The 26,616-nt window shown below is 41.7% G+C and overlaps 1 protein-coding gene across 5 annotated transcripts in view; it reads left to right on the top strand.

Annotated features, from left to right (window-relative positions):
- The window catches only part of P4HA1 (prolyl 4-hydroxylase subunit alpha 1), a 56,846-nt gene extending 37,647 nt beyond the window's left edge, over positions 1-19,199 (top strand). For 2 of the 5 annotated variants that reach the window (XM_073685662.1, XM_073685657.1), the window contains exons 10-15: positions 8,988-9,087; positions 10,691-10,744; positions 11,377-11,442; positions 12,583-12,651; positions 13,494-13,590; positions 14,577-19,199. In XM_073685662.1, coding sequence (XP_073541763.1) covers positions 8,988-9,087; positions 10,691-10,744; positions 11,377-11,442; positions 12,583-12,651; positions 13,494-13,590; positions 14,577-14,647 — 457 coding nt within the window. In that variant the 3' untranslated portion in view covers positions 14,648-19,199. Of the gene's footprint in view, positions 1-165; positions 237-8,987; positions 9,088-10,573; positions 10,628-10,690; positions 10,745-11,376; positions 11,443-12,582; positions 12,652-13,493; positions 13,591-14,576 lie in introns of all 5 variants that reach the window. The other 3 variants (XM_073685658.1, XM_073685660.1, XM_073685659.1) reach the window with 3 other exon arrangements.
- Positions 19,200-26,616: the final 7,417 nt, after the last annotated feature.

The following is a 26,616-nucleotide window of genomic DNA, read 5'->3' as shown; positions in this document are numbered from 1 at the left end:
AAAGGACATGTAATTGTAGACTGAATCATTGCTGCTGGTTAGTAATACTGTATTTACAATGGCTGCTTAGTCAATACTGAATTCACCCCGACCGATCAGAACCCCTAGCACGGCACGTATCATGCCTGCTCCCAAATTAAACCATAGTCCTTTCTCTTTTTGTAGCTGAGACGGGCTACAGTGCATGACCCTCTGACAGGACAGTTGACCACTGCACAATACAGAGTTTCTAAGAGGTAAGGGAAAGCCCTGTGGGCATGTAGACCTGATTCTAGAACAGATATCCAAACTCTTTTGTAACTGTTGCAAAAAGGAACATTTCTTCTTGAATCAAGGAATTGGTGAATATAATTGGGTTATCTGGGACTTTCTATTTTTTCCTGTAAGGCTAAGAAATTACAGCCATGAAGTTGCTAACCACCTGCCTGTTCAGCCCGCCATCGGTCTCTGCTGACTTCCTGGCTGGCACGGACTTCATTTGACCTCCTGTCAACAGAGCAGCTCTTCCTCTTCTGTTCTACTGTCAACCCGGCGTCACTGCCTAGGCATCACGCTGGTTGACAATTGGCTCCCTGCAACTAGGTACCCGGCAGTTAATCTGCATCCCATCGGCAGTCACGCTCTGTCGACAGAGGAAGAGAAGAAGCTGCTCAATCCTAGGATGTAAGGGTGGTCTGTGACTGCTCAGAGTCTCCATGGATCAGGGCCGGGCAGAACAGACAGTTAGCAACTAACTGCCTGTAAGTTCTTGGCCCTATAAGGGTAAATAAACAAAGTCTTGGATAACTTATTTAAGTATTGCTTCCATTTATCCACTTATACCTTCAGACATGCATCTCATTTTATAAAGTTTCTAATCTAGAATTAAAAACCTAGTACTTTATATTGTTGAATAGATTCATTCACTTATAGTCCAACAAGACCTTCATTTCATTATGGGTTAAAGTAGGAGCAAATTAAAATTACCGTCACAGTTTACTTCTTCCCTGCTATTGTCATCTACAGGAGAGAATGGCATATGAGAGAGAAAATAATTGTAATTCCCTATTTGGATAAGACCTTTCTAACTGTTTTGCCTTTAGGGGGAACTTGCTAGTTAATAGCCATGTAGTTACAGCAGCCTTGCCATAAAGTCAGCCAGTGTTTCGGAATATCCTGACCCTAGTATGGGGAGGAGTGGTGAGTGTAATCAGAGCTAGATGGCATGTAGAGGCCATGACAGTGTCCGGCTTCACTTCCATTAGATCTGTAATGTGACAGATGGTGATGACCACTCCTGTTAGTACATCAGGAAGAAAGAGCGGTCTGGAGGACAAGCAGCTGAACTTTGACAGGAAAGCTTCCTAAAGTTTCTTTACATGAGGATCTAGGAGCACTGACCATTTTGTTTAGCACTGGAGGTAGACTTTAGTTCCTGTAGACTAGTTATCGAATACTCATTTCTGGGCCACTGTGTTGGTAACAGTTTGTCCAAGAGCCTGCATGTCTGCACCTTAATTCTCTTGGGTACTAACCATAAAATCTCTACCCTATATATGCCTATCTATTCTATCGCTGATGCTTAACTTGGAACTTCATCCCCCCCCCCCCAAAAAAAAAACTTGGACTCTAACAACTTTCATTATGACTTTTTTTCTAATATGTAATTTTAGCTTAAGCTTAATGTCTTGTTTAGAGTTTACCCTATATGTAATTGGTCTTGAAAAGCCCTAGCGCTCTCCTGAATTACTAATACTACCCTACAGAAATTGTTTTTTGGCCCCAAACTAAAGTAAATGGCTTTAGTTTGTCTGTATATTTGTCTTGGGCTGAGTTCATATAGACCTAGAGCTAAATTTATGTCCTTAGTATTGATTTCTAGATATGAGGGGTTTTTCTCTAGATCATACTGCTGTGATATGAAGTGTGTTGCCTAAGATTGTCTAGCAGTTAATAATAATGGTGTCTGATTAAGCTATGCACAACAGGACACGGATCAGATAGGACTATTGTTTATGCCCAAGGATAAGCGGTTCCAAATATATCTGGCAACCGAATGTCAATCCATGTTCAATTAAAATAAATTGCATGTTTTGAAGTTTAGTGTAGGGGGAAGGGAGCTGTAGGCTGACCATACATATGGAAACCTTAGTACAATAGAGTAGGGCAGTGTTCCCCAACTCCAGTCCTAAAGATAGTTTCAGGATTTTCTAAGGATTGACTGATCAGCAGTTCAATCCGAAAGAAATCCTGAAAACCTGATCTGTTTATGGCTGTTGGGAAACACTGGACTAGAGCATGTTTTGTATTACCAGGGTACAAGTAAAGAACAACATTGGTTCATAAGATCTTTCGACACTGTATTAAGTTAAATCCTTTTAAAGATTTACTTTATATAAACTATAAATCGTTGGTCTCAGTAAAAAAAAAAATATATATTTAATTCATAACCCAAACCATCCTAATTTTGTATGGGATGTAGTACAAGTATATTAAAATACAAGTTGCCTGTGCTCTGGGGTCACTTGACCGCTGTTCAGATTTGCCGACTGTCACTGTGCGGGTTGATGCTTCTTTCTCAATGTTAGTCTGAGAACCAAAACAAGCACCAAAGGCTTACATTGAGAAAGGGACTTTATTCCACACAAACCTTTGTGTGAGCTGGCAAGTCTGTTTTCAGGTTGCCTCAAAGCGGAGCTGAAAATAAGGGAAGATTGTGTATTTTTAATACATTTACACACCATCACATACTGTAATCAGGAGGATTTAGTAAAAAAATGAATAAATGTTAAGAGACCTCCGCGCCGATTCATCATGACTGGCATGGTTCACGCTGGTCTTGATGAGGGGGGTGTTAAGTCTGAGGCGCCTGAATCATTAAGACACATGCCTCTAAATCTGATGCATTTTAAAAGTGGCATGCCACAAATCTTGCCCCAGTCAGGGAATTAGATGAGCTGGTTTCACAATTCTGCTTTCTGCCCCAGCTTCTTATATTGGCATAGTTGGATGAAACTGGCATGAAAATGCCGTCTGTTCTTTGAAAAAAAATACTATTCCACTTGGTCTTCTTAGAAACTATTTCTTCAGGTGTGATTGCCCAATTGCCCCTTTTAGATAAAAAGCCTTATTATATGCCAGGGAAGTACAAGGACAATATTTAACTCGGCAAACTGAAAACGGTTTTGTTATAACTATTGTCTCAATAAGGATGATCTTTTTCCCTGTCCCTTACTCTCCACTTTTATCTGATCCAACCTTCCCCTTTGCCCTTTTCTTTCCTTCCCCTTTCCCTCTACCTTTCCTAATTTTTCCTTTTTCTGCCACATCCTCTTCCTCTTGCCATAACCCTTTTTTTCTCCCTTGATTCTTCCTTGGATATAACTTCTTACTTGCTTGTTTAATTGAACAAGTTTTAGACCTCTATTATGTTTGATCATTCACTGTATTGACTAGAACTATAATCCCCTCCCCAAAAATTGTTGAAAAAAATCCCCTAAATAAAAAATATTGTTGCTAATTTTTTACACAAGTTTGCATTGCTCAAAAATTGTGACTTTATAAAGTGTTTTGCACCGGATTTCTGCTGTAAGCACTTTGATGGATTGGGGCCATTATCTTTAAAAACTTGGGATTTTCAGAGCATTTGTATGGGGTCTGAACCGCTAAGTAATTACAATAGGACACTCAAGTGCCCACAGGAGTTCCCCATTAGTACATTTTACAAAGGAAAAAAAATCACTTCATAAATAACTAGTGCACTTCTGAATAAATATATAAGGAACCAGTGCTGGGTCCCAGTCAATAGCGGTACCAATCTCTGAAATTAAATGTAAAAGATAAGCTAAAAATTAACCGTTATTAGTAATCTTTAAAAGGAGATATATAGTCTAACAGACCTAAAGCTGGGCCCTAAAATCAGATCCAGAATGCCAAATAAAGTTTCTCAATATCAACAGTGGACGTTCAAAAATGGATCAATTTCACCAATTTGTCATGAAGATTCAACGTAGGAAGTCAAGTCCAGATCTTTGAGGGGGTGGGTGATGTGCTAAGGTCCGCTTTCATGCCCCTTGCAACTGCTAGCGCCCTGACAAGTGCAGTACCCTAGTATGGTCCTACTATAGACTCTGTAGAGTTAATGAGATTCCTATAACAATAGGGGTACAGGTAAGGCTATGTTCACCTGTCCACTAGTGATCAGTTAGAACAGATACAGCAGTAATCCGTTGACAAAAATGTTATGCAGACACAACTTTTTGGTCTGTTTTTAAATAACTGATCTCTGCTGGATCCGATTTTTTTTTTTTTTAACCTTAAAATCTAAGGATCCAGTAAGCAAAAACGGATCTGTTACAAATGAAAGAACAACTGATGAGACTTCAATGCTGTAACTTCCTCTTATGCTCGAATAAGGTAACCCACCTATTGAGGAATAGCCCTCGTGTCACCTATTGGATGTAGCAGAGTCAATATCTACCTTTTTAACAAGCCTTGTCACATGACTTAAGATTAAAGCCAATCCAGACACTTCATTTGCAGACAGGTGTTTTTGGGTGTTTGCCCCTCATCAGTGCAAAGCAATTGATCTGATTTGGCTGGATGGTGGTATAAGGGGTAACGTCCCTTCTTGTAGAGTGCCCAACCAGTGTAAAAAGATTTACAAGCCATGCAGTGCTCCTCTGGGAAATGAAATATGCCATTTCAGAGAGAGAGGATAAGGTGGCACTAGAGTTCCCGTCTTAAGTCATGTGGCAAGGCTCATTAAAGGGTTGATATTGTTTTTTTTTTAAGGATTGCTACCCCCCCTGTAGGTGGCGCTAGAGTTCTAGTCATCTTTAAGTATGCAAATATCTTATTCAGAGACAAAGAGGACTAGAACTCTAGCCCCACCTACAGGGGGTAGCAATCCTTTAAAGGGTCGATATTGTTTTTTTTTTTTTTTTTTAAGGATTGCTACCCCCTGTAGGTGGGGCTAGAGTTCTAGTCCGCTTTGTCTCTGAATAAGATATTTGCATACTTAAAGATGACTAGAACTCTAGCGCCACCTACAGGGGGGGTAGCAATCCTTAAAAAAAACAATATCAACCCTTTAATGAGCCTTGCCACATGACTTAAGACGGGAACTCTAGTGCCACCTTATCCTCTCTCTCTGAAGTGGCATATTTCATTTCCCAGAGGAGCATTGCATGGCCTTTAAGTCTCCTTACGCAGACTTGGGAGAAATGTTACCCCTTAGACCATCTATTGACAAATGTGCCACTAAAGCAAAACTGTAGATATTGCAACAGCTCTAGAGATAAATGGATGGAACCATAAGGTAATACATTGCTCAAAAAAATAAAGGGAACACTTAAACAACAGACTATAACTCCAAGTAAATCAAACTTCTGTGAAATCAAACTGTCCACTTAGGAAGCAACACTGATTGACAATCAATTTCACATGCTGTTGTGCAAATGGAATAGACAATAGATGGAAATTATTGGCAATTATCAAGACACCCTCAATAAAGGAGTGTCTCTGCAGGTGGGGACCACAGACCACATCTCCGTACCAATGCTTTCTGGTTGATGATTTGGTCACTTTTGAATGTTGGTTGTGCTTTCGCACTCTTGGTAGCATGAGATGGACTCTGCAACCCACAGAAGTTGCTCAGGTAATGCAGCTCATCCAGGATGGCACATCAATGCGAGCTGTGGCAAGAAAGTTTGCTGTGTCTGTCAGCGTAGTATCCAGAGGCTGGAGGCGCTACCAGGAGACGTGGAGGGGGCCGTAGGAGGGCAACAACCCAGCAGGACCACTACCTCAGACTTTGTGCAAGGAGGAACAGGAGGAGCACTGCCAGAGCCCTGCAAAATGACCTCCAGCAGGCCCCCAATGTGCATGTGTCTGCACAAACAGAAACCGACTCCATGAGGGTGGTATGAGGGCCCTACGTCCACAGATTGGGGTTGTACTCACAGCCCAACACCGTGCAGGAAGCTTGGCATTTGCCACAAAACACCAGGATTGGCAAAGTCGCCACTCTTCAGATGAAAGCAGGTTCACACTGAGCACATGTGACAGAGTCTGGAGACGCTGTGGATAGCGATCTGCTGCCTGCAACATCCTTCAGCATGACCGGTTTGGCAGTGGGTCAGTAATGGTGTGGGATGACATTTCTTTGGAGGGCCGCACAGCCCTCCATGTGCTCGCCAGAGGTAGCCTGACTACCATTAGGTACAGAGATGAGATCCTCAGACCCCTTGTGAGACCGTATGCTGGTGCGGTTGGCCCTGGGTTCGTCCTAATACAGGACAATGCCAGACCTCATGTGGCTGGAGTGTGTCAGCAGTTCCTGCAAGATGAAGGCATTGAAGCTATGGACTGGCCCGTCCGTTCCCCAGACCTGAATCCGATTGAGCACATCTGGGACATCATGTCTCGCTCCATCCACCAACGTCACGTTGCACCACAGACTGTCCAGGAGTTGGCGGATGCTTTAGTCCAGGTCTGGGAGGAGATCCCACAAGAGACCACCCGCAACCTCATCAGGAGCATGCCCAGGCATTGTAGGGAGGTCATACAGGCACATGGAGGTCACACACAATACTGAGCCTCATTTTGACTTGTTTTAAGGACATTACATCAAAGTTGGATCAGCCTGTAGTGTGTTTTTCCACTTTAATTTTGAGGGTGACTCCAAATCCAGGCCTATATTGGTTAATAAATTTGATTTCCATTGATGATTTTTGTGTAATTTTGTTGTCAGCACATTCAACTTTGTACAGAACAAAGTATTCAATGAGAATATTTCATTCATTCAGATCTAGGATGTGTTATTTGAGTGTTCCCTTTATTTTTTTGAGCAGTGTATAAACCTGTATCAGGTGTGCTTTGTCAAAAATAAGAACACCGATCCTAAAATGTAAATGGGGTAAGGGTGAGAATAGAAGAAGCAGACCAGAAGAAGCGCCCACACCTATCAATGTTTATGCAATTTCGTCAAGGGAGCACCCCATTAGGGCCATTTAACATTGATTACATTTAGTTGCCATATTTTATAAACTTGTCCGAACATCTTGCATGAAATTTTCCAGAACCTTCTGCCATGTTATGGTGTAATAGTCAATGTTATGCATTGCTCTGAAATCATAGGAATGTGTACTATAAGCTTCATCTGCCTGTAGTTTCTTACAGAGGTTTTTTATTCAATATTTTTTTTTTTTATAACACTCCTGGCCCCAGCCAAGGCTGTGAATGACAAATCTACCCTTGTTTGTAACTTACTGTGCTTTCTGCAATTACGTGGCAATTCATGATGGCTGATATCCAATATCCATCAAGCTTATTCTGCATGAACCAGGGCAGCCTGTGATGTGTCATATACAGAAAAGACATAACTGCTGGCGCTTGAGGAATTCTGACTTTCCAGAAGGGTTACTGTAATTTTATGTCTTTAGAAAATTATATTTTTAACTTGGCCCATTCTGTAACCTCGTTCTATGCAGAAAACCAGGGCGGAAGGAGGGGGGAGGGAACTGTGCTGTCTACATATTAGTCACTGGTTTGGCTGGTATAAGTATACAGTTAGACATTTTGGCTCTATATACATGGCATTTAATCGATCAAGAATTAAAAACGTATTGCAGTTCCAGCAAGTAAAGATAATAGTATAATTTTTTTTATTTTACAATAAATGTATTTGCGTCCCACATGGGACCAGCCTATGTCCTGGTATGCCCACTTTGGTTTGATGGGGGGATTTTTCATAAACCCTGCACCTTTTGCCCTGGGATGCAGAGTTTGTCAGGATAATGTGTGAAAATTTGGGACAGTTGACAAGTGTGCCTGCATATTTAATGAAGGTTTTAAAGGGGTTTCAAAATCCCTTCTCAACCTGTGCAGTTCGGTTTTAAATAAAATAACCGCTTTGCTCACCTTTCCCAGGTCTCTGGGTGCTGCACCTGCTGTCAGCTGTGCTGACATCACGTCACCAGCACTGCAGCCAATCGGAGAACTTAGCCGTGTAGCTGGAAACACTGGGAGCAGCGGCAGTAAGGCCGTGTATTTAAAACCAAACTCTGCCGACGGAGAGGGTTTTTCTGAAACTCCTTTCAACATTGATTGACTTAAATTGGAAAATTGTTTAACTTTTCACTGTACAAAATATTATTCTGTCCAAACCCTTTGAACTAGGGCTGCGTGACCTTTCTTGGTCGATGACCAAACTGTACCGTTCTCAAGGGCTGCAATAAAACCTATGAAAGGATCAGCCCGAAATGTCTCTAAGCTGCGGTGCCATTTCTGTGGTTCAGATTTACCACGAAAATTGGGATTTCATCTTCTGTTTGGCACTCCAGAAAAGGGGCAACAAAGTGGTTGGCCATGTACATGGGTGTCTCCATTGCAGTTTGTGAGGGTTGTAGGAAGTAGTGAGTGAGATTCTACAATGGAGAGAACGCTTTAGTATAAACGCAGGATCACGGCAGCTGCTGAATAGTCAGCAGGATGTTCTTTATGAGAACAAAGACCGGCATGTCTGTCCTGATAGCTGGGACACCACAGGTTGTATGTAATGACATGTATTGCCGTTTCCTTCTATACTTTTCGCGTAAGCGTAGACCATTAAATACCAACTTCATTATGGCCGGATGTATCCCGTTTATTAATGCCTGTCTGGAACATTAGGTTTACTGCAGTAAGCCATAATTATTTAGTTGGTCATTGGGAGATTGCCCCATGAATCCTGCAGGCCGTACATTATTGCAGGCAGTATACATTAGGCACTCTGCGTCCCATGGTTCAGCCATGTGTGTTGCAGTTCTCTATACGAATAGTCCGGTTACTATGATGCTGTCGCATTACAGTCCTGTGTATGCAGAGTAGCACTGCTGACCCTCTAAACGGCACTAAAACACTATTGTTGTGCATGTTCAATGAGACTATACTTTAAAAGAGCTGAACAAGTCGTCTGTATCTGACTAGAATAATAATCCATGTCCCTGTGCCTCCATTTACACCAGTGCTTGGCTGTCTAGCTATGAGGACCCGGTCATTGCTCGTATTAATTCAAGAATACAAGAATTAACAGGTCTAGATGTGTCCACTGCAGAGGAACTACAGGTATGTTGATGAAAAATGTTTTAAAGAGATTTACTGCTATAATAAAAAAAAAAAAAAAGTTTACCCTTGGCTTGTGCAAGCTTTCTGCAGCTGTTCAGCTATTGTTCCCAATAGTCCCCCTGTTGTGCAATACAGTTGTTCAGAAATTGCCACAAACGTATTCACACACAGCCTTGTAATTGCAGGTGCACACAAGATTCATAAAGTCTCTTGCCCATACCATTGTGTATCTTGTATTCCTTGGCATTCATTACATATGAGACGTGGTGCATGTTCCAAGCACACAATGGGGTCAGGAACAAACTAAAAATGCTATATGGTCTTTTATCTTCCATATTTTTTAAGAATGACTGACTTTTCACGATTTTCAGTGTAAATGCAGCTTTTTGTCTCCGTGCTCGCACAGTAAAGATTCGCCATCTGTGATGATTCTGCCTTCCTTTCTCTAGACCAGGGATGTCCAACTCCAATACACAGGGCCAGAATTAAAAAACTTGGACAAAGTCGAGGGCCAACCTTGAAATTTATTAAAAAAATAAAATAAATAAAATGTCTACAATTGAAGTTTTTCCTTATAGTCAAATATAACTATGAACCTTTTCATATGGAAACAAACTTAGAGGGGTCATCCGACAAAGAAAGTACATTTTAATTAATAGATCTTGGAGTAAAATAAACACATAATCAAAAGTTGGGTATACTGAATAATATGTTATGTAGGAGCAGTAAAAAGAATATGGCCTTATTTAAATATCTAATAACAAAGGATAGAAAATCTCAAATTAATAAATAATACATATAGTGATGTATGATACAAACAAAAGTGCCCCCCAAACACAGTATCATACCCACGCAGTGAATTCCTCCACATGCACTGTATGATGACGCTACTGTACCCCCCCCCCAGCAGTACAATGGTCCTCACATAGCCCACCATACAGAATAATGGATCCAACATTAATAAAATGCTCACCTCTCCTTATTCCCTCTCTGCTCGGCAGCGAGCACTCTGAAGCTCTGCATTGCTCAGCACAGCGTGCGCATTGTAGTGACATAATCGCGCCAGCTGTGCTGAGACTTCAGTCGCAGAGGGAGAATGATGGAGGGAACTCCAGCGGACGGCATCCTCTTATATCATTGCCTTCTACTGTATCGGCATGCAGGTTGCCGATACAGCTGAAAGTCGTGGGCCAAGTATAATCACCCTGCGGGCCAGAGTTTGACATTTGCTCTAGACTTCAAGGATGCCCTGTGTAATCGTTGCAGGCCAAATTTGATGGTAATGGACACTTCTGTGATTGCTGAAGATCCAAGGGCCCCACATGTCTGATGACCTATCTTGTAAAAGACTTTTCACCATTCTGCTTATCAGTCTGCATGTTACTCACCTCCTGCTGAATTCCATGTTCAGAACCCTTCCTAAAGATTCAACATGGGGAATGTAACAAAGTCTATCCATTCTCATTCGTCACTGTTCTTCTCATAGGTGGCCAACTATGGTGTTGGAGGCCAATATGAGCCCCACTTTGATTTTGGAAGGGTAAGTGTATCTTTTAGAGAACAGATAAATATTCCCATGTATTGTTTTCTTTATCTCTTTCAGGTGGCAAATTATGGCATGGGAGGACAATATGAACCCCACTTTGACTTTGCACGGGCAAGTAACGCTCTGGGGTCCTGCAAGCTGCACTTCCATCTGCGGGCTCTTACTATTACTGCAATAGCTTGTGGTATTCATTACCTGAGCTGAAGCCGATGGGACTGCTGTTTTCAGTGATGCCACCATACGTGTGTGTCAGCATAAATCTTAATATTGGTCATTTAATCTGTCTCAGTAGAGCAAGTTATAAAACCACCAAGAATAAAATGGATAAATAATACTCAGAATGCTGACAAAGCCTTTGTGGATGTTGCATTGGGAAGAATGCATTTGTAGTCATTAATTTTTCTTGATTGAACTTCGTGGTGGTTTTCTAGAATGGGATTAGATTTTGTGAACAATACATCAATTGGAATTTTAGACCATTTCTTCTCTCTGTTTGGTCGTAGTGCATTGTTGCTAATCCATAATTAATCCGAAAAGTGTTCGTGTGAGCATGTATCTGAATGTCCGTAACCTGATTACTGTTGAGATTGTGGCTTAATGACTGTATAAACCACATTTCAGTACATCCTGGACTCTAAATCACACTTCAGATTTTTCAGTGATCGTAATGTAATAATGCATGTTGCTCGGAAGACCCCTTAAAAAGCGGATAGTCCAATAACCTATTCTTGTGTGTTCCACAGAAAGACGAACCGGATGCTTTTAAAGAGCTTGGTACAGGCAACAGAATTGCCACATGGTTGTTCTATGTAAGTTACGAGTTCCAGTTCATCCATTATGGCAGCATGTTCTAGATCTTAAAATGCCAGTTATACCATGTGCCCTGACTCAGTACTACAGAGGTGGGGAACTTCAGGCCCGCGAGCCATTTATTGCCCTCGATTACCTTTTATCTGGCCCTTGGGTAGATTCCCAGGGACAGTGATGCTTGGGCTTTCAGCTGTATTTTGATGGCTGACAGCCCTTTTAATTTCTTCTTGCTCTGTGAGCACACGCCAGTGTTCACTACTGATCGACTCTCGTGCAATTAAAGATTGTAATGACACAATCAGGATGTGATTTGTGGGCAGAGATAGCACACAATTTGTATGGCCCCGAAGTATGGCATAAATATCTAAATGGCCATTGGCAGAAAAAGGCCCCCCCACCTCTGCCCTACTGCGTACGTCTTTGGGCCACTTTTTGGAAGCATATACACCATTTTTTTTTTTTTTTGGACCCAAATACTGATTGTAAATTTTGATAAAATAATATTGCATGATATGGACCACATGCTACAACCCACATCTGACAGATATCTGTTGAAAAGTTGATTTTTAAATGGGTTGTCCAAATCTGCAGTCGTACTGTGTGACTGTAGACTTCTGAATCGTGAATCCATGCAGTGCGCACTCTCGCTTTCTCGGTATTTCCGGTGTGAGCGGTCACATGACCACATGGATGCGAGTTTATATCTGTTACCACGTGCCGTCTAGTCTCATCCAACTTCTCTCTATAGAAGTGAATTGAGAGAAGCCAAACACGTCTAGACAGCACATGGATGCATATCACATCCTTGCAGTCATGTGACCGCCCACTAGTAATGTCGGGTCTTCGAATAAGCGCGCACAGAGCACACTGTCACAATTCGGAAGTCTGCAGTCACATAGAGTAACTGTAGACTTTGCTCTCAAACCTGGACAACTTTTAATGTTGAACTTTTTTTTTTTCTATCTGGCTGTGTGAAGAGGCCACTAATTGGTGTGTGTGTGTGTGTGTGTAAATGGACCCCAAATATCCCCAGGCATATGATACAGCTTTTCAGACATATGGTCATTATATGGTTTTACAGGTGAAAATGAAAATTTATCATCTATCCATAAACTCTGCTATTTATTTGACTTTTGCAGATGAGTGACGTGGCAGCAGGTGGCGCTACAGTCTTTCCAGAAGTAGGAGCTGCAGTTTACCCTAAAAAGGTATCTTGTTTTGTCTGGGCCATGAATACTTTAGTGTCTGTGCATGTCATCATTGTATCACAACACTAAAGTCTGATGTATCAGTGACTTCAGGATTATAGGTTTTTTTTTCCAGCATGGTGTATAAACCTAGACGGTCCAAATTTATTTCTCAATCCAGCTTTTGGCTAGCACTGTAGGGTGTATTTTTCCCACCAAGGTCCATTCTGATATTGTGTTTAATTATTGTATTTAAGGCAGCACCACCTGAAGTTTGTACACTCTGGCACAAAATGCACACACATCAGTCTAGAATGCCTTAGAGTAACCGTCATTTTATTTTTTATTTCATAAATCAATAATGCACATAAGTCAGAAATTGTAATAGATCATTTTACATTTTTTTTTTTTTTTTTTTAATTAACGGGTAAAATCTGTATCCAGTGAAGACCGATTACGACATTACTGAGATAGGAGATGAGTTACTACTGCTATCGGTCTTCACTGGATAAGGATTTTATCCGAAAATTGAGAATTTTGCAAATGAATCATTCCTGGCCGAGGAAGAAGTGGATAAAGTTGCTCACTTTTCAAATGTATTATTGATTGATGAAATAAAAATTAAAACGACTGTTATGCTTTAAATCATTTTAAATACAGTGGAGTGAAAAAGTGTTTGCCCCCTTCCTGATTTCTTATTCTTTTGCATGTTTGTCACACTTAAATGTTTCACATCACAAAACAAATGTAAATCTTAGAGAAAGATAACATAAGTGCACACACTATGCAGTATAGAATATAAACCTCCATCTATTAGCCATATCCAAAATAATAAACCTGCTGGTAAATGTGTTTCTTTGCAGGGAACAGCAGTTTTCTGGTATAACCTTTTTGAAAGTGGAGAAGGAGATTACAGCACAAGGCATGCGGCGTGCCCAGTTTTAGTTGGCAGTAAATGGGGTGAGTATGGACTACATATGTCTGGAGAGTATTGTGTTAATTGACAGCAGATATGTGTTGAAAAATAAAAAAAACACCTTCTTAAACCTTTTACACTTTTTTTTTTTTATACATAGAAAAGTTTATATCAACATAGCCGTATGAGAGCTTGGTTTTTTTGTTTGTAGCACAAGGTGTAGTTTTAAATGACGCATTTCATTCCATAAAAAACTGGAGGGAAAATTTCAACTCCAGTGAAATGTGGGGAAACAAAAAAATGTACTTCCGCCACTGTTCTTTGAGTTTTTTCTGTTTTCACGTAATTCGGCAGTAAAAAAATAAAATAAAATTTAAGCAATATCTTTCAGGTCAGTACAATTACGGTAATACCAAACTTAAAGGGAATCTATCAGTAGGATCACCCCTCCTAAGCAGTCTATATAGACATGTAGGTCATAAGAAGCTGAATAACATGATACCTTGATATCTGCGATCTGATGTGGATTTCTCTGGAATAAGACTTTTTTCTTATATGTAAATGAGTTGCTCAGCGCTATGAGTCAGACCCTTTTATGGGACCACTGCCGTGACAGGCATTGGGGTCTTCAGCAAATCCTTGGTCGTCATGGGAACCCATCGGCACCCCACAAATGAGTCACACAGGGGCAGATGGGAGGTTAGAGCAGTGCCCCGGGCCATGCACTGTAAATGCCGCTGTCAGACGTTGACAGCAGCATTTCACAGGTTAATAGCGGCAGGCGAAGCTCCGCTTCACTCGCAGCTGTTAGAGGCTGGAGCCGACATATGATGTACCAGTATGTCGTTTGTTGTTATGGGGTTATAATTTTTTTTTTTTATATTAACTAAAAAAAAAAAGTTTGTGTGTAAGATATAAAGTGTTCTTCATTTCTATGGCTTTAGGAAGGAAAAAAATGTATAAATAAAAATGTGACCATTTGGTCTTGGTTGATTTGTAATCTATAATCACACATTTCTTTGTACTTCAGTATCGAATAAATGGATTCATGAGCGTGGGCAGGAATTCCGGAGGCCGTGTAAATTGTCTGAATTGGAATGATCCCAACCTACGTTATGTGAAATAGGAACATGTCTCAGCCTCAAAGCTTTCCAGACTGTGCTCTGCCCAGTTTGCCAGCAATGAACTATAAAGCTGTACTCCCAGAAATCTCGGGGGAAGGATCATTTGTGGAGCACACTATTCAATATTTGTTTTAAATCCTTGGAGGTGGAAAATCTGTACAAATTGCTAGTATGCATTGATTACAACTGGAGCCATGCAACACCATTCCAAGACAGAAGGTGGATCTTTACCTGCCCCAAACTCCTCACCTCTGTGATCTGGTGATCCCAAGAAAATGAGAATCTTACTGAAATGTTTTTGGCCACATGTTTGTAGCAGAGTTTTGTGTTTTTTCCATTGTATAAATTTCAACTTAACATGTAGGTAAAAGTTGTTATACAGCCATGAGATATATTGAATTTGTTTTTCTCCTTGAAAATTGTTAGTTAAAATTTTCCCAAAGCCAAACCATTAAATGTAGATTTATTACAAGTTCCCAAATCCAGTTACCAGTTAGAAATGATTCAGTACATTTTGTATATAAAAGATTTTCAAAACTTTAAAAGCACTAAAGAGCCATTTATATACAGTGCCTTGTGAAAGTATTTGGGCCCCCTTGAACTTTCTACCTTTTGCCACATTTCTGGCTCCAAACATAAAGATATAAAATTCTAATTTTTTTTGGGGAAGAATCAACAACAAGTGGGACACAATTGTGAAGTGGAACAAAATTTATTGGATATTTTAAACTTTTTTTTAACAAATTAGAAACTGAAAAGTGGGGCGTGCAATATTTTTCGGCCCCCTTGAGTTAATACTCTGTAGCGCCACCTTTTGCTGAGATTACAGCTGCAAGTCGCTTGGGGTATGTCTCTATCAGTTTTGCACATCGAGAGGCTCAAATTCTTGCCCATTCTTCCTTGCAAAACAGCTCGAGCTCATTGAGGTTGGATGGAGGGTGTTTGTGAACATCAGTTTTCAGCTCTTTCCACAGATTCTGGATTGGATTCATGTCTGGACTTTGACTTGGCCATTCTAACACCTGGATACCTTTATTTTTGAACCATTCCATTGTAGATTTTGCTTTGTTTGTCTTGTTGGAAGATAAATCTCCATCCCAGTCTGAGGTCTTTTGCAGACCCCAACAGGTTTTCTTCCAGAATGGTCCTGTATTTGGCTCCGTCCATCTTCCCATCAATTTTAAACATCTTGCCTGTCCCTGCTGAAAAAAAGCAGGGCCAAACCATGATGCTGCCACCACCATGATTGACAGTGGGGATGGTGTTTTGAGGGTGATGAGCTGTGTTGCTTTTATGCCAAACATATCGTTTTGCATTGTGGCCAAAAAGTTCTATTTTGGTTTAATCTGACCAGAGCACCTTATTCCACATGTTTGGTGTGTCTCCCAGGTGGCTTGTGGCAAACTTCAAACAAGACATTTTATGGATATCTTTGAGAAATTGCTTTCTTCTTGCCACTCTTCCATAAAGGCCAGATTTGTGCAGTGTAAGACTGATTGTTGTCCTATGGACAGACTCTCCCACCTCAGCTGTAGATCTCTGCAGTTCATCCAGAGTGATCATGGGCCTTTTGGCTGCATCTCTGATCAGTCTTCTCCTTGTTCGAGATGAAAGTTTAGAGGGATGTCCAGGTCTTGGAAGGAGTATCAGACCACTTCAAATCTACCATTTCAGTATGATCGCTTGCACAGTGCTCCTTGAGATTTTTAAAACTTGGGAAATCTTTTTGTATCCAAATCCGGCTTTAAACTTCGCCACAACAGTATCTTGGACCAGCCTGGTGTGTTCCTTGGTCTTCATGATGCTCTCTGCACTTGAAACAGAATCCTGAGACTATCACAGAGCAGATGCAATTATAAGGAGACTTGATTACACACAGGTCTATTCTATTTATCATTACCAGTCATTTAGGACAACATTGGATCATTCAGAGATCCTCACTGAACTTCTGGAGAGAGTTTGCTGCACTGAAAGTAAAGGGGCCGAATAATATTGCACGCCCCACTTTTCAGTTTTTAATTTTTTAAAAAAATTTAAAATATCCAATAAATTTCGTTCCTCTTCACGATTGTGTCCCACTTGTTGCTGATTCGTCCCCCCGAAAATTAGAATTTTATATCTTCATGTTTGAAGCCGAAATGTGGCAAAAGGTAGTAAAGTTCAAATACTTTCACAATGCACTGTATATTTTATTATTCTCTGTACATTGCAAATGAATGAACTTTTGCAATGTACTTAACCTTATTTCGCCTTCTTCTCTCCCAAACACTCTGCTGCAGTGCTGTTTCAACTCCTAGTTCAAACTCCTTTTAGAAGATCCTTTCAACTGCTGCTCTGTAAGATCCATAAGCTATATTCTAACAGTCTGAGTAAGGGCGGTGTGGAGCAGAGATGCTCAGACATGGAAAGTCCCATTCACAGACTGGGAAATTCCTGTACCCTGAACACTGTTTATGGCTCTTACCAAGCAGCGCTTGAAAGGAGCTTCTTAAAAAGAATAAATAAGCTGGGTATTAAAACAGCATTGTTCATAGTGTTGGGAAGAGAAGGACGCAAAGTATAGTAATGATGTATTTTGCAATATTAGAAGAATTCATAACTTTGTAATTCATGAAGAATAATTAAAGGGAACCTGTCACAAGGTTTTTCCCATATAATCTAGAGCCCTATATGACAGCATTCTAGAATGCTGTATAGAAGACCCCAATGTGTTCTGCATAACACAAAAAATAGCTTTATTATACTCAGAGCTCCAATAGATATTTAGTAACATTTCAAATAAATAGAAAAGTTCTTCTCCCTATGCACTACATCCAGGTACACTCATATCAGCTAAGGGTGGTAGTGTGCCATGGAGAAAAAAATGTGGTTTACTACAAATTGCTGCATATCTTTTGAAAATACAGGCAAATATCCATGTTCTTCACCTGTATTTCTTGCAGATCTATGGTAAACTGTTACTTGTACTGTTTGACATATTTGTCGTCTGGGTTCAAAGGAGCTCTACACTTTTTGCTACTTTTACCTTTGAGCTGAAACTTCCATCTGTACAGGTATTTCCAAGCAGATCAGATATATAAATACACTGACTTATGAGCACCCTTTCTCGTTGCTATATCTGTGTGGGTACTGTTGGTATCCATCTATTAAGGCAAAAGTGACCAAATTAAACAACTAATGGCTTTTAGACCTTACTAACACAATGCATTTAAATTATTTTGATTTTGGGCCTTTACACATCTGGACAAGCTTCCTTGTGTGAGGGCAGCCTTAGAGTAACAATTATTTAAAAAAAGAAAAAAAAAAGCTTTTTTTTTTTTTTTCATAGATCAATAATACACATGAAAATGCGGAACTTTTGTAATATCTTATTTGACTTTTGAAGTTCATTCACAGGTAAAATCTGCCTTAAAAGATTAGTTTCCCCATTACAGAGACCGAAAATAATAGTTGGTACTCAAAGTTCTGTGAAGAACTGTAACTTTTCAGGAGAACTTGCAGCAGAATGCCTGCCTGCTTCTAGCGCCTCCTCCTTTCTAAACAGAATTTTAAAGCCACCAACTGTCATCTCCTATCACAGAAATGGGAAAGTTTGTCTTCACTGAATACAGATTTTATCCATGAAGTGAGAGTGAAAGATCAGTTCAGGAAAAGAAAGAAGCAAATATAAAGTTGCTTATTTTCATGTGAATTATTGTTACTTTTTATAGATGAGTATTGTGTTGGCATAGGTACATGCTATGTTTTTTAGTCTTACTATTAGTATTTTCATGACCTAACAGTAGGGATTTTTTTTCCTGTTACAACTGGTTTATTGGAAGCCTTACAGTCCCTATGCAGCAGAAGAACAAAAGCCAGTAAATGTGAATAGTGCATTGCATCATTATGCTGCTCAAAGTACTAGTGATCCGTTCTCCTTTTATATATCCTAGTCTAATACAACTGGAGAAGCTGAGTGACTCTATTCTGCTGGAAATTAGTGTTGCACAAAGCTGCTTAATTTTTTTTTTTTTTTTTTAATGCCCCTTATCTGCTACAGTGGCCTCTCCCCCCTGGCATTGGTGTGTGAATGTGACATGTTTAATGTAATGCACAAATTACTGTAGTTACTGGCTTCTGTTCTGTGACAAGTCAGTGCCTTAGCTTCCCATATACCAGCCTAAGGAACAGTGTTAATAAAGTGCCAAAATATAAATTTTTCTTCCATGCATCTGCCAATTTAAGTTTCTCCTCCCATTTGGTCTTTACCTTCCGTTATGCTCCATAAACATGAAATTGTCACCAGCTGCAGTAATGTTCCTGTAGTTTTTGTACTTCAAAATCTATTTTTGTGGCAAAATTTTAGCTATTTATAACCCTTTTAAATGATCTTTTTTGTACGTCTGTGGGGTCCTGGAATGTGAAGTGTTTTATATTTAGATAACTCTATGTATGAACAGGTTGAAACGTGCTTATCTCTGTTCTAATGGTGATCTTTGTATTATTGTGCACTGCATTCTTCCCCTAAATACATTTCTGAAAAAGAAAAAGGGCTTCCGTGTTCTTTAAAATTATAGCGGCTAAAGATATTGCTTGTATGGGGCATGTATATACTGTTGAAACCAGAAGTTTACATGTTTTTCTCAATATCTGACATGAAATCAGAATGAACCTTTCCCTTTTTTAGGTCAATTAGGATTACCATAATGTTTAATATTTGCCAAATGCCAGAATAATGAGAGAGGGAATTTTTTAAGGCATTTTTATTACTTACTGCAAAGTCAAAAGTTTACATACATTTCATTAGTATTTGGTACCAGAGGCGCAGCTAGGGTTTTGGTTCAGGTGGGGGGCGAAACTTCTGAGTGGGCCCCTAACCAGGTAACTCTGATATGGTGGCGCACCCAGAGAGTGAATGTAGGGGGAACCTCAACAGATGACCGCGCTGTTACTGAAAATAATCTCTATACAGCACTGATATTATCGCCATATGGTGACCTATATTGATAGATGCCAGTCCTGCAGAACATATAGGAGATTACAGTACAGTTATATATAGTTACTTACAGCTGACGTTCTTTCTGATTAAATTGTACATTTTTCCCATCTTTTCCATCTGGCCCAGACCGACACAACGTCTCCATCCAGGACACAGAGTCTCAGGTCTGCAGGGATCACAACAAAGATACACTGTACAGTACCCCCACACAGTATACTGACCCCTAAGTAACCTCCAAGCTGATGGCTCCAACACTGTATGATGGCCCCCACACTGTGCAAAGACCCCACATTATCTCCCACACCCCCACACTATCTCACACTGACCCTAACTGTAATCCCCACACTGTACAAATATACAAATAGCCTACTTATAGTATAATCCCCCCCCAGTGGCAGTCTGCCTTTGGGGGGGGGGGGGGGGGGGGGATTATACTACAGACTCTACCAATGGGGGGGGGGGGCAGGCATTATGCTACAGACTCTGCCTGTAGTATAATGCCCCACCCCCCCACCATAGCCAGAGTCTGTAGTATAATGTTGCCCCCCCACCCACGGCAAAAAAAATGAATAAGCATGATGCTCACCTCTCCTCCTAGTTCCCCCGCTGCTCTGAGTGCCGCACCCGGCCCGCACATCTCAGCACAGCGGGCCGGGTGCCAAGTGATGACATCACTGACGTCAGACTCAGAGGGGACTGATGGGAGAGGGAGCGTGACGCTCCCTCTCTCATCAGTGAACTTGCGGCGGTGACTAGTGTAGGGGCCTGATGCTGGCACCAGGGCGCAAACAAGCCCCCCCACCTGCGCCCTCCTGCATAGCGGCCGCCAGGCAGTGCAGGGACAGTCTCCCTGCTCTGCCCGGAGTATAACTGTATCCGGCGTGCCCAGCGTAGCTCCGGGTGGGCCCCCTCAGGGCCGGGGTCCCCTCTGCCCCCCTGGTAGCTACGCTACTGTTTGGTACCATTGCCCTTAAGCTGAATGACTTGGGTCAAACGTTTGGGATATCCTTCCACAAGCTTCTCACAATAGTTCTTTGGAATTTAGGCTCATTCCTCCTCACAAAACTGGTGTAACTGATCCAGGTTTGTAGGTTGCCTTGAGATTAGGGCTTTGTGATTGCCACTCCAAAACTTTTACTTTGTTATCCTTAAGCCACTTTGTTACCATTTTGGCAGTATGCTTCAGGTCATTGTCCATTTGGAAGACCCATTTCCACCCAAGCTTTAACTTCCTGGCTGATGTCTTGATGTTGCTTCAGTATTGCCACATAACCTTCTTTTCTCATGATGCCATCTATTTTGAGAAGTGCACCAGTCCCTCCTGCAGCAAAATATCCCCACAACATGATGCTGCCACCCCTGTGTTTCACAGTTGGGATGGTGTTCTTAGACTTCCAAACTTATCCCTTTTTCCTCCAAACGTAACGATGGTCATTAGGCCAAAAAAGTTAAATCTTAGTTTCATCAGACCACTGGACGTCTCTAAAAATTAAGATCTTTGTTCCTGTGTGCATTTGCAAACCTTAATCTGACTTTTTTATGTTTCTTTTGGAGTAATGGCTTCTTCCTGGCAGAGTGGCCTTTCAGCCCATGTTGATACAGTACTCGTTTCACTGTGGATATTGCCATCATCTTCACAAGGTCTTTTATTTTTGTCCTTGGGTTGATGTGCACATGTCTGACTAAAGCACGCTCATCTCTGGGACACAGAACCCGTCTCCTTCCTGAGCGGTATGATGGCTGGACATTCCTATCTTGTTTTGTACTTGCATATAATTGTTTGTACAGATGAACGAGGCACCTTAAGGTATCTTGAAATTGTACCCAAGGATGAGCCAGACTTGTACAAGTCCACAATTTTCTTCCTGATATCTTTGCTTCTTTGTGTAGCATCATGGGAAAGTCTAAAGAAATTAGCCGTGTGTTTTAGGTGTGCATTAAAATAAATGCACAGGTGTGTCTCTAACTCAGATGTTAACTCTTCCAAACACATGACATCATCATATGGGCAGTCCAGAGTTGTTTAAAAACTTAGTAACCTTAGTGTATGTAAACTTTTGCCTTTGCAGTAAGTAATACAAATTAATTAAAACATTCTCTCTCTTTCATTCTGACATTTGACAAATATTAAAAATTATGGTAATCCTAATTGACCTAAAACTGGAAAGGTTTATTCTGATTTCATGTCAGATATTGAGAAAACATGCAGATGTGTCTTTTTATATAGCGTATGGAAACTTCTGGTTTCAACTATGTATGTATTTTTGTTTATTTTTTAATGAAGACACACTTAAAATTCCACAACAAATCTCTCATATATTATTCATATATTAATTTTCTCTCATTAATTGCACAGTGCTTTACAGACATCATCACAATCTATATTCGCCATCAGTATGTCTTTGGAGTGTGGGAAGAAACTGGAGAACGCAGAGGAAACCCACAGAAACTCCTTGCCGATGTCCTTGGTGGGATGTGAACTCCGGACCCCAGCGCTGCAAAGCAACAGTGCTAACCACTGAGCCACCGTGCTTCCCATATCTGAAATATGGTTTTAGGGATGAGAGATGACTGTGTTAAAAGTATGAACAAATTATGTTCATCACAAAGATGCCTAATTTGCTGTTGAAAAGATCAGTTCTCACTAATAGAATTCTGGAACCCACATGCTCACAATTTTTATTTATTGTTCATGATAAATCCCAACATTAACTTCTTAACAAAACCACATGCTCTGCCTTTCATTTGTGATTGATTTTTTTTTTTTTGGATAGGATTAATATCTGACATTTTTCAACAGATTGGGGCTTATTTTTCCCCTTCTCCCATGACAGCACCACCTGAGAGAGGGTATCTGCCCACCAAGGAAACCTGCCAAATAAAAAGGCGGTACCTCTCCTCCGCATCACTTTAATTTCCTGTCCTTGATGGGAACCTCTCAAGGTGGTACCCTGTCCGGGACTTTGGATACCCTTGGTCGGGGTGGTGCTGCTGCCTGGAGGTAGACTGGGTCCTCTCAGGTAGGTCCCCAGCCTGCATGCATCCCGTGCTGCACACATTAGGGGGGAAACCAACCTGCAACAGGGTAGCGTGCGGATTCTGAAAGTGCCGGGCGGGAGACTTCTGATGGAGTGCGCCGGGACCCGCTTCTGGGGCTGCGCATGCATGGGAGTGCAGTGGTATTATGCACCCCATGGTTGAGCGTGCCGGAAAGTGGGACTGCCGGGTCTGCGCACCTGCAGGGTGCATGTCAGGAGTGTCCGGCGCGTGTCAGGTTCCGGTGTGCCCTGCGGACATAGCGCGCTGAAATGCCAGGCCACTGGGCTGCGCAAGCGCAGGGCACATGTCAGAAAGTGACGTGGCCTGAGCGCGCCAGTAGGCAATGAAAAAAGAGGAGTTTAATAAAAATCAGCCATGTCTACCCGGATATCCGGAGTAGGGCCCGAACTGGAGGTAGATGGCATCCCTCACCTATTTGAGAGGGAGGGCTGCAAAATGGCGGAGTCTGCAAATCTTTTCCACCATGGACCAAGAGCCGCAGTCACCTGAGCAGCAGTTGCCACCGCCAAAGCAGCCACAGCAGTGGCAGTCGGACGAGTGTCTGCAAGACCAGCCCAGAGGAGCAGGGCAGACAGAGTTCCCCACCTCCAGATGGGAGCAATCATGTGAACTGATCCAGAATTAATCTCCGGTACCCTAAACTGAACGGCAGAGTGGTGAGTGATCTCCATTAAAGGTTACCATAGTAAATGGGTCCCCTTTTTTCCATGTATTTTTTTTCTGCTAGGAAAAACCCATAAAGTGTAGCGCCAAAAGGAATAATAGTGTGTGCTGTGCGGGGTTAACCTGCCCTGCACTTACACTAAAAGGCTTTGCCTGGGTTCTATCCAAAAAAACATTGGAGGAACCATCGGAGGAAACGCCTAGTTTTGCTATGGATTTAAAATCTTTCATTCAGACTGAGGTTAAGGACTCCTTGAAGACATTTGCTACACGTAAAAGGAGTAGGAAACTTAAGGGTATATGCACACGTTGTGTTTTTTTTCTGCACGAAAATCTGCATGAAATCTGCTGATAACTTTTCTCTGGATTCGCTGCGTCAAAAACGCGGGTTTAGTTGCATTTCTTGTTGCGTTTTTGCTGCGTATTTGCAGCGGGTTTTTTCACTGTCCTTCTGTCTCTATTTAGTAATGCACACAAAGTTCTGTGAAAAAAAATGACTCCCATTCTATTTTGCCATTAAAAACGCTGTAAATACCCGGCAAATTACGCAGGTGCGTATTTGTAGCGTTTTTTCATCCCCTATTACTTCCTATGGGTGAAAAAACGCTGAAAGAAGTGACTTTTCAGCTTTTTTCTAATCACTGAAAATACGCAGCAAACAAAAAGCAACATGTGGGAACAGTGAATTCTGGTTTCTCATAGACTTTGCTGGTACTGACCGACGCAGCTGAAAATTTACATAAAAATCTGCAGCAAATATGCAGCAAAACAGAACGTGTGTGCACATACCCTTAGACGTCATACATCAGACTCAGCGGAAAACACAGATAAGCTGACTAAAGCCATCAGAACAACTATGGGCATAGCCGATACCAAGACCCCTATCATGTTCGGGAGTCTGGATCAGAAGAGGAGGCGCACATTCCCAGTCAATGAGTGGATCAGAACGCTCATCGACAGGGAGTTTAAGAGACCTGATAGAAAAGGGCAGTTACCATCATCTTCGAAAAGAAGATACCCGTTTGAGGAAGAAGATGCAGCCAAGTGGGATAAAGCTCCCAAAATTGACGTGACAGTATCAAAATCCTCTAAAAAATCCAACCTGCCATTTGAGGATTTAGGAACTCTAAAGGATCCTCTTCATAAAAAAGCGGAAACCTTCCTTTAAAAAAAAACCTGGGAGTCCTCAGTGGGAGCATTGAAACCAGCAGTCACAGCCTCTTGCACTGCCAGGTCAATGATGGTCTGGTTGCAGCAGCAGCTAGAAGACCAGATTAAAGGGGACGTTCCAAGAGAAAAAATCCTGGTCGGTCTTCCGCTAATGCAGGGGGCCGCTGCCTTCCTCATGGACTCGTCGGCAGATGACTGCCAGATCAGTGAATTTATCCAATGCAGCTCGCAGAGCTCTGTGGCTCAAGAGCTGGCCAGGTGATGTACAGTCTAAGCCAAAACTGTGTTCAATCCCGTGTGAAGGGGGGTTTGTTTTTGGCAAAGATCTGGATTACATAGTGGATAATGCCACAGATAAGAAGCATGGGTTTCCCAGTTTGTCTATGCCTCAGTACAAGACATCCTTTCTTAAAAGGTAGTATAGCAGAGGTAAATTTTCCAGAGACCAGGGCAGATGGAAGGACAAAAACCCAAGAAGTGGAGGCTTCATGTTCGGAGGTCCTTCCTCCGAGAATAGAAAAACCCCTAAGTGACGGGCCTCCCCAAGTAGGAGAAAGACTTTTCCACTTCCTGCCTGCCTGGGAAAAAATTACATCCAGTGGCTGGATATTAGGGATTATAAAGACTGGACTGAGAATGGAATTAAGATTTATTCCCCAGCAGACCTTCAGGATTTTGTCTCCCAGGAGTCCCAGAGAGCAAGCAGCCCTGGAGCAGAAAGTATTAAACCTAGTGGAAAATAAGCTTCTAGTAGAGACACTATTAAGCGAAGAGGGGAAAGGATTCTATTCCCCCCTGGTTCTGATAAAGAAGTCTATGGTTCTGAAGGAGCCGTCCATCAACTTGAAGGGCCTAAACAACTTTCTAGTCTACAGCCCCTTCAAGATGGAATCTATAAGGCTTGCCATAAAGGTGTTGTTCCGGGGTTATGAGTGTCCTCGACCTGAAGGACCCCTACTACCACATCCCAATCCATACAGAATACCAGCAGTATCTGAGAGTAGCCGTGTATATCATCAAGCGTGTGAGGCATTTTCTGTTCACAGCTCTGCCCTTTGGATTCTCCATGGCTCCAAGGATCTTTAAGAAGATTATTCTGGGCGTCACGGCGCATTTGAGAGAACAGGATACTCTAATTGTCCCTTACCTGGATGACTGCCTGGTAGTAGGCAGATCAAGAGAGCATTGCAAACTTGCATTGACAAGAGTCGGAGCTATTCCGGTCAGGCTTGGATGGATTCTGAATCTAGAGAAGTCAAAGCTGGAGCCTCGGAAGGTTCAGTCTTTTTTAGGGCTTATCTTGGACTCAGAGGGACAGACTTGTCTACTACCGGAAGACAAGAACAGAATTAAGACCCTAGCCTCAGAAGTAGTCAGAAATCCATCCATGACCCTAAGGAAAGCAATGTTTCTTTTAGGTACAATGACATCATGTACCCCAGCAGTCCAGTGGGCCCAGATACACTCCCGACATCTGCAGCAAGATATCCTAGCTGCGGAGAAGCAACTTAGGGGACAATTGGACAGGAAGATGACACTTTCCAGTACAGCCATCAGCTCAATCACATGGCTGGATCGGGAGAACCTGTCACAGGGAGTTCCTTGGTCATACCGGATCAGGGACATAATTACGACGGGCGCAAGCACAGATGGCTGGGGAGCACATCTGAGAGATTGTGCAATACAAGGAATCTGGTCAGACAGCGAGAAGGGCTTGTTAGGATCATTCAGCCATGGAGGGTCCTTGTTGGAGTCGGGGTATCCCCGTAACAAGAAATACACAGACACGTAGTGTATAATCAAGTTCTGGGAAGCCCCTGAGCGCGTCTGCCTCTATAGGTGCTGTCCCTTTATTTATACTAATAATCATAGTTTTTTGTCACACATGCGCAGTAAAATGCCTTTGTTTCACAAGCAGTGAAGTGATAATTCATAGCAGTAGAAGGTTGCTGAGACAGCTAAAAACAAGTTACAATCTAATTTCTGGGCGTCAGTCCAAATGTCCAGATAAGGGAAGAATAACTTCATCTGTGTCTTACATCGTAGTCTTGGGTGAAGTATAACTCCTATCATCC

This window comes from Phyllobates terribilis, unplaced genomic scaffold, assembly GCF_046119375.1.
Source record: "Phyllobates terribilis strain yellow unplaced genomic scaffold, ASM4611937v1 Scaffold_5__5_contigs__length_657084704, whole genome shotgun sequence".
In the NCBI taxonomy this organism is placed as follows: Eukaryota; Metazoa; Chordata; class Amphibia; order Anura; family Dendrobatidae; genus Phyllobates; species Phyllobates terribilis.
The sequence above is the reverse complement of the archived record's forward strand: the minus strand, read 5'-3'. Positions and strand labels throughout refer to the sequence as shown.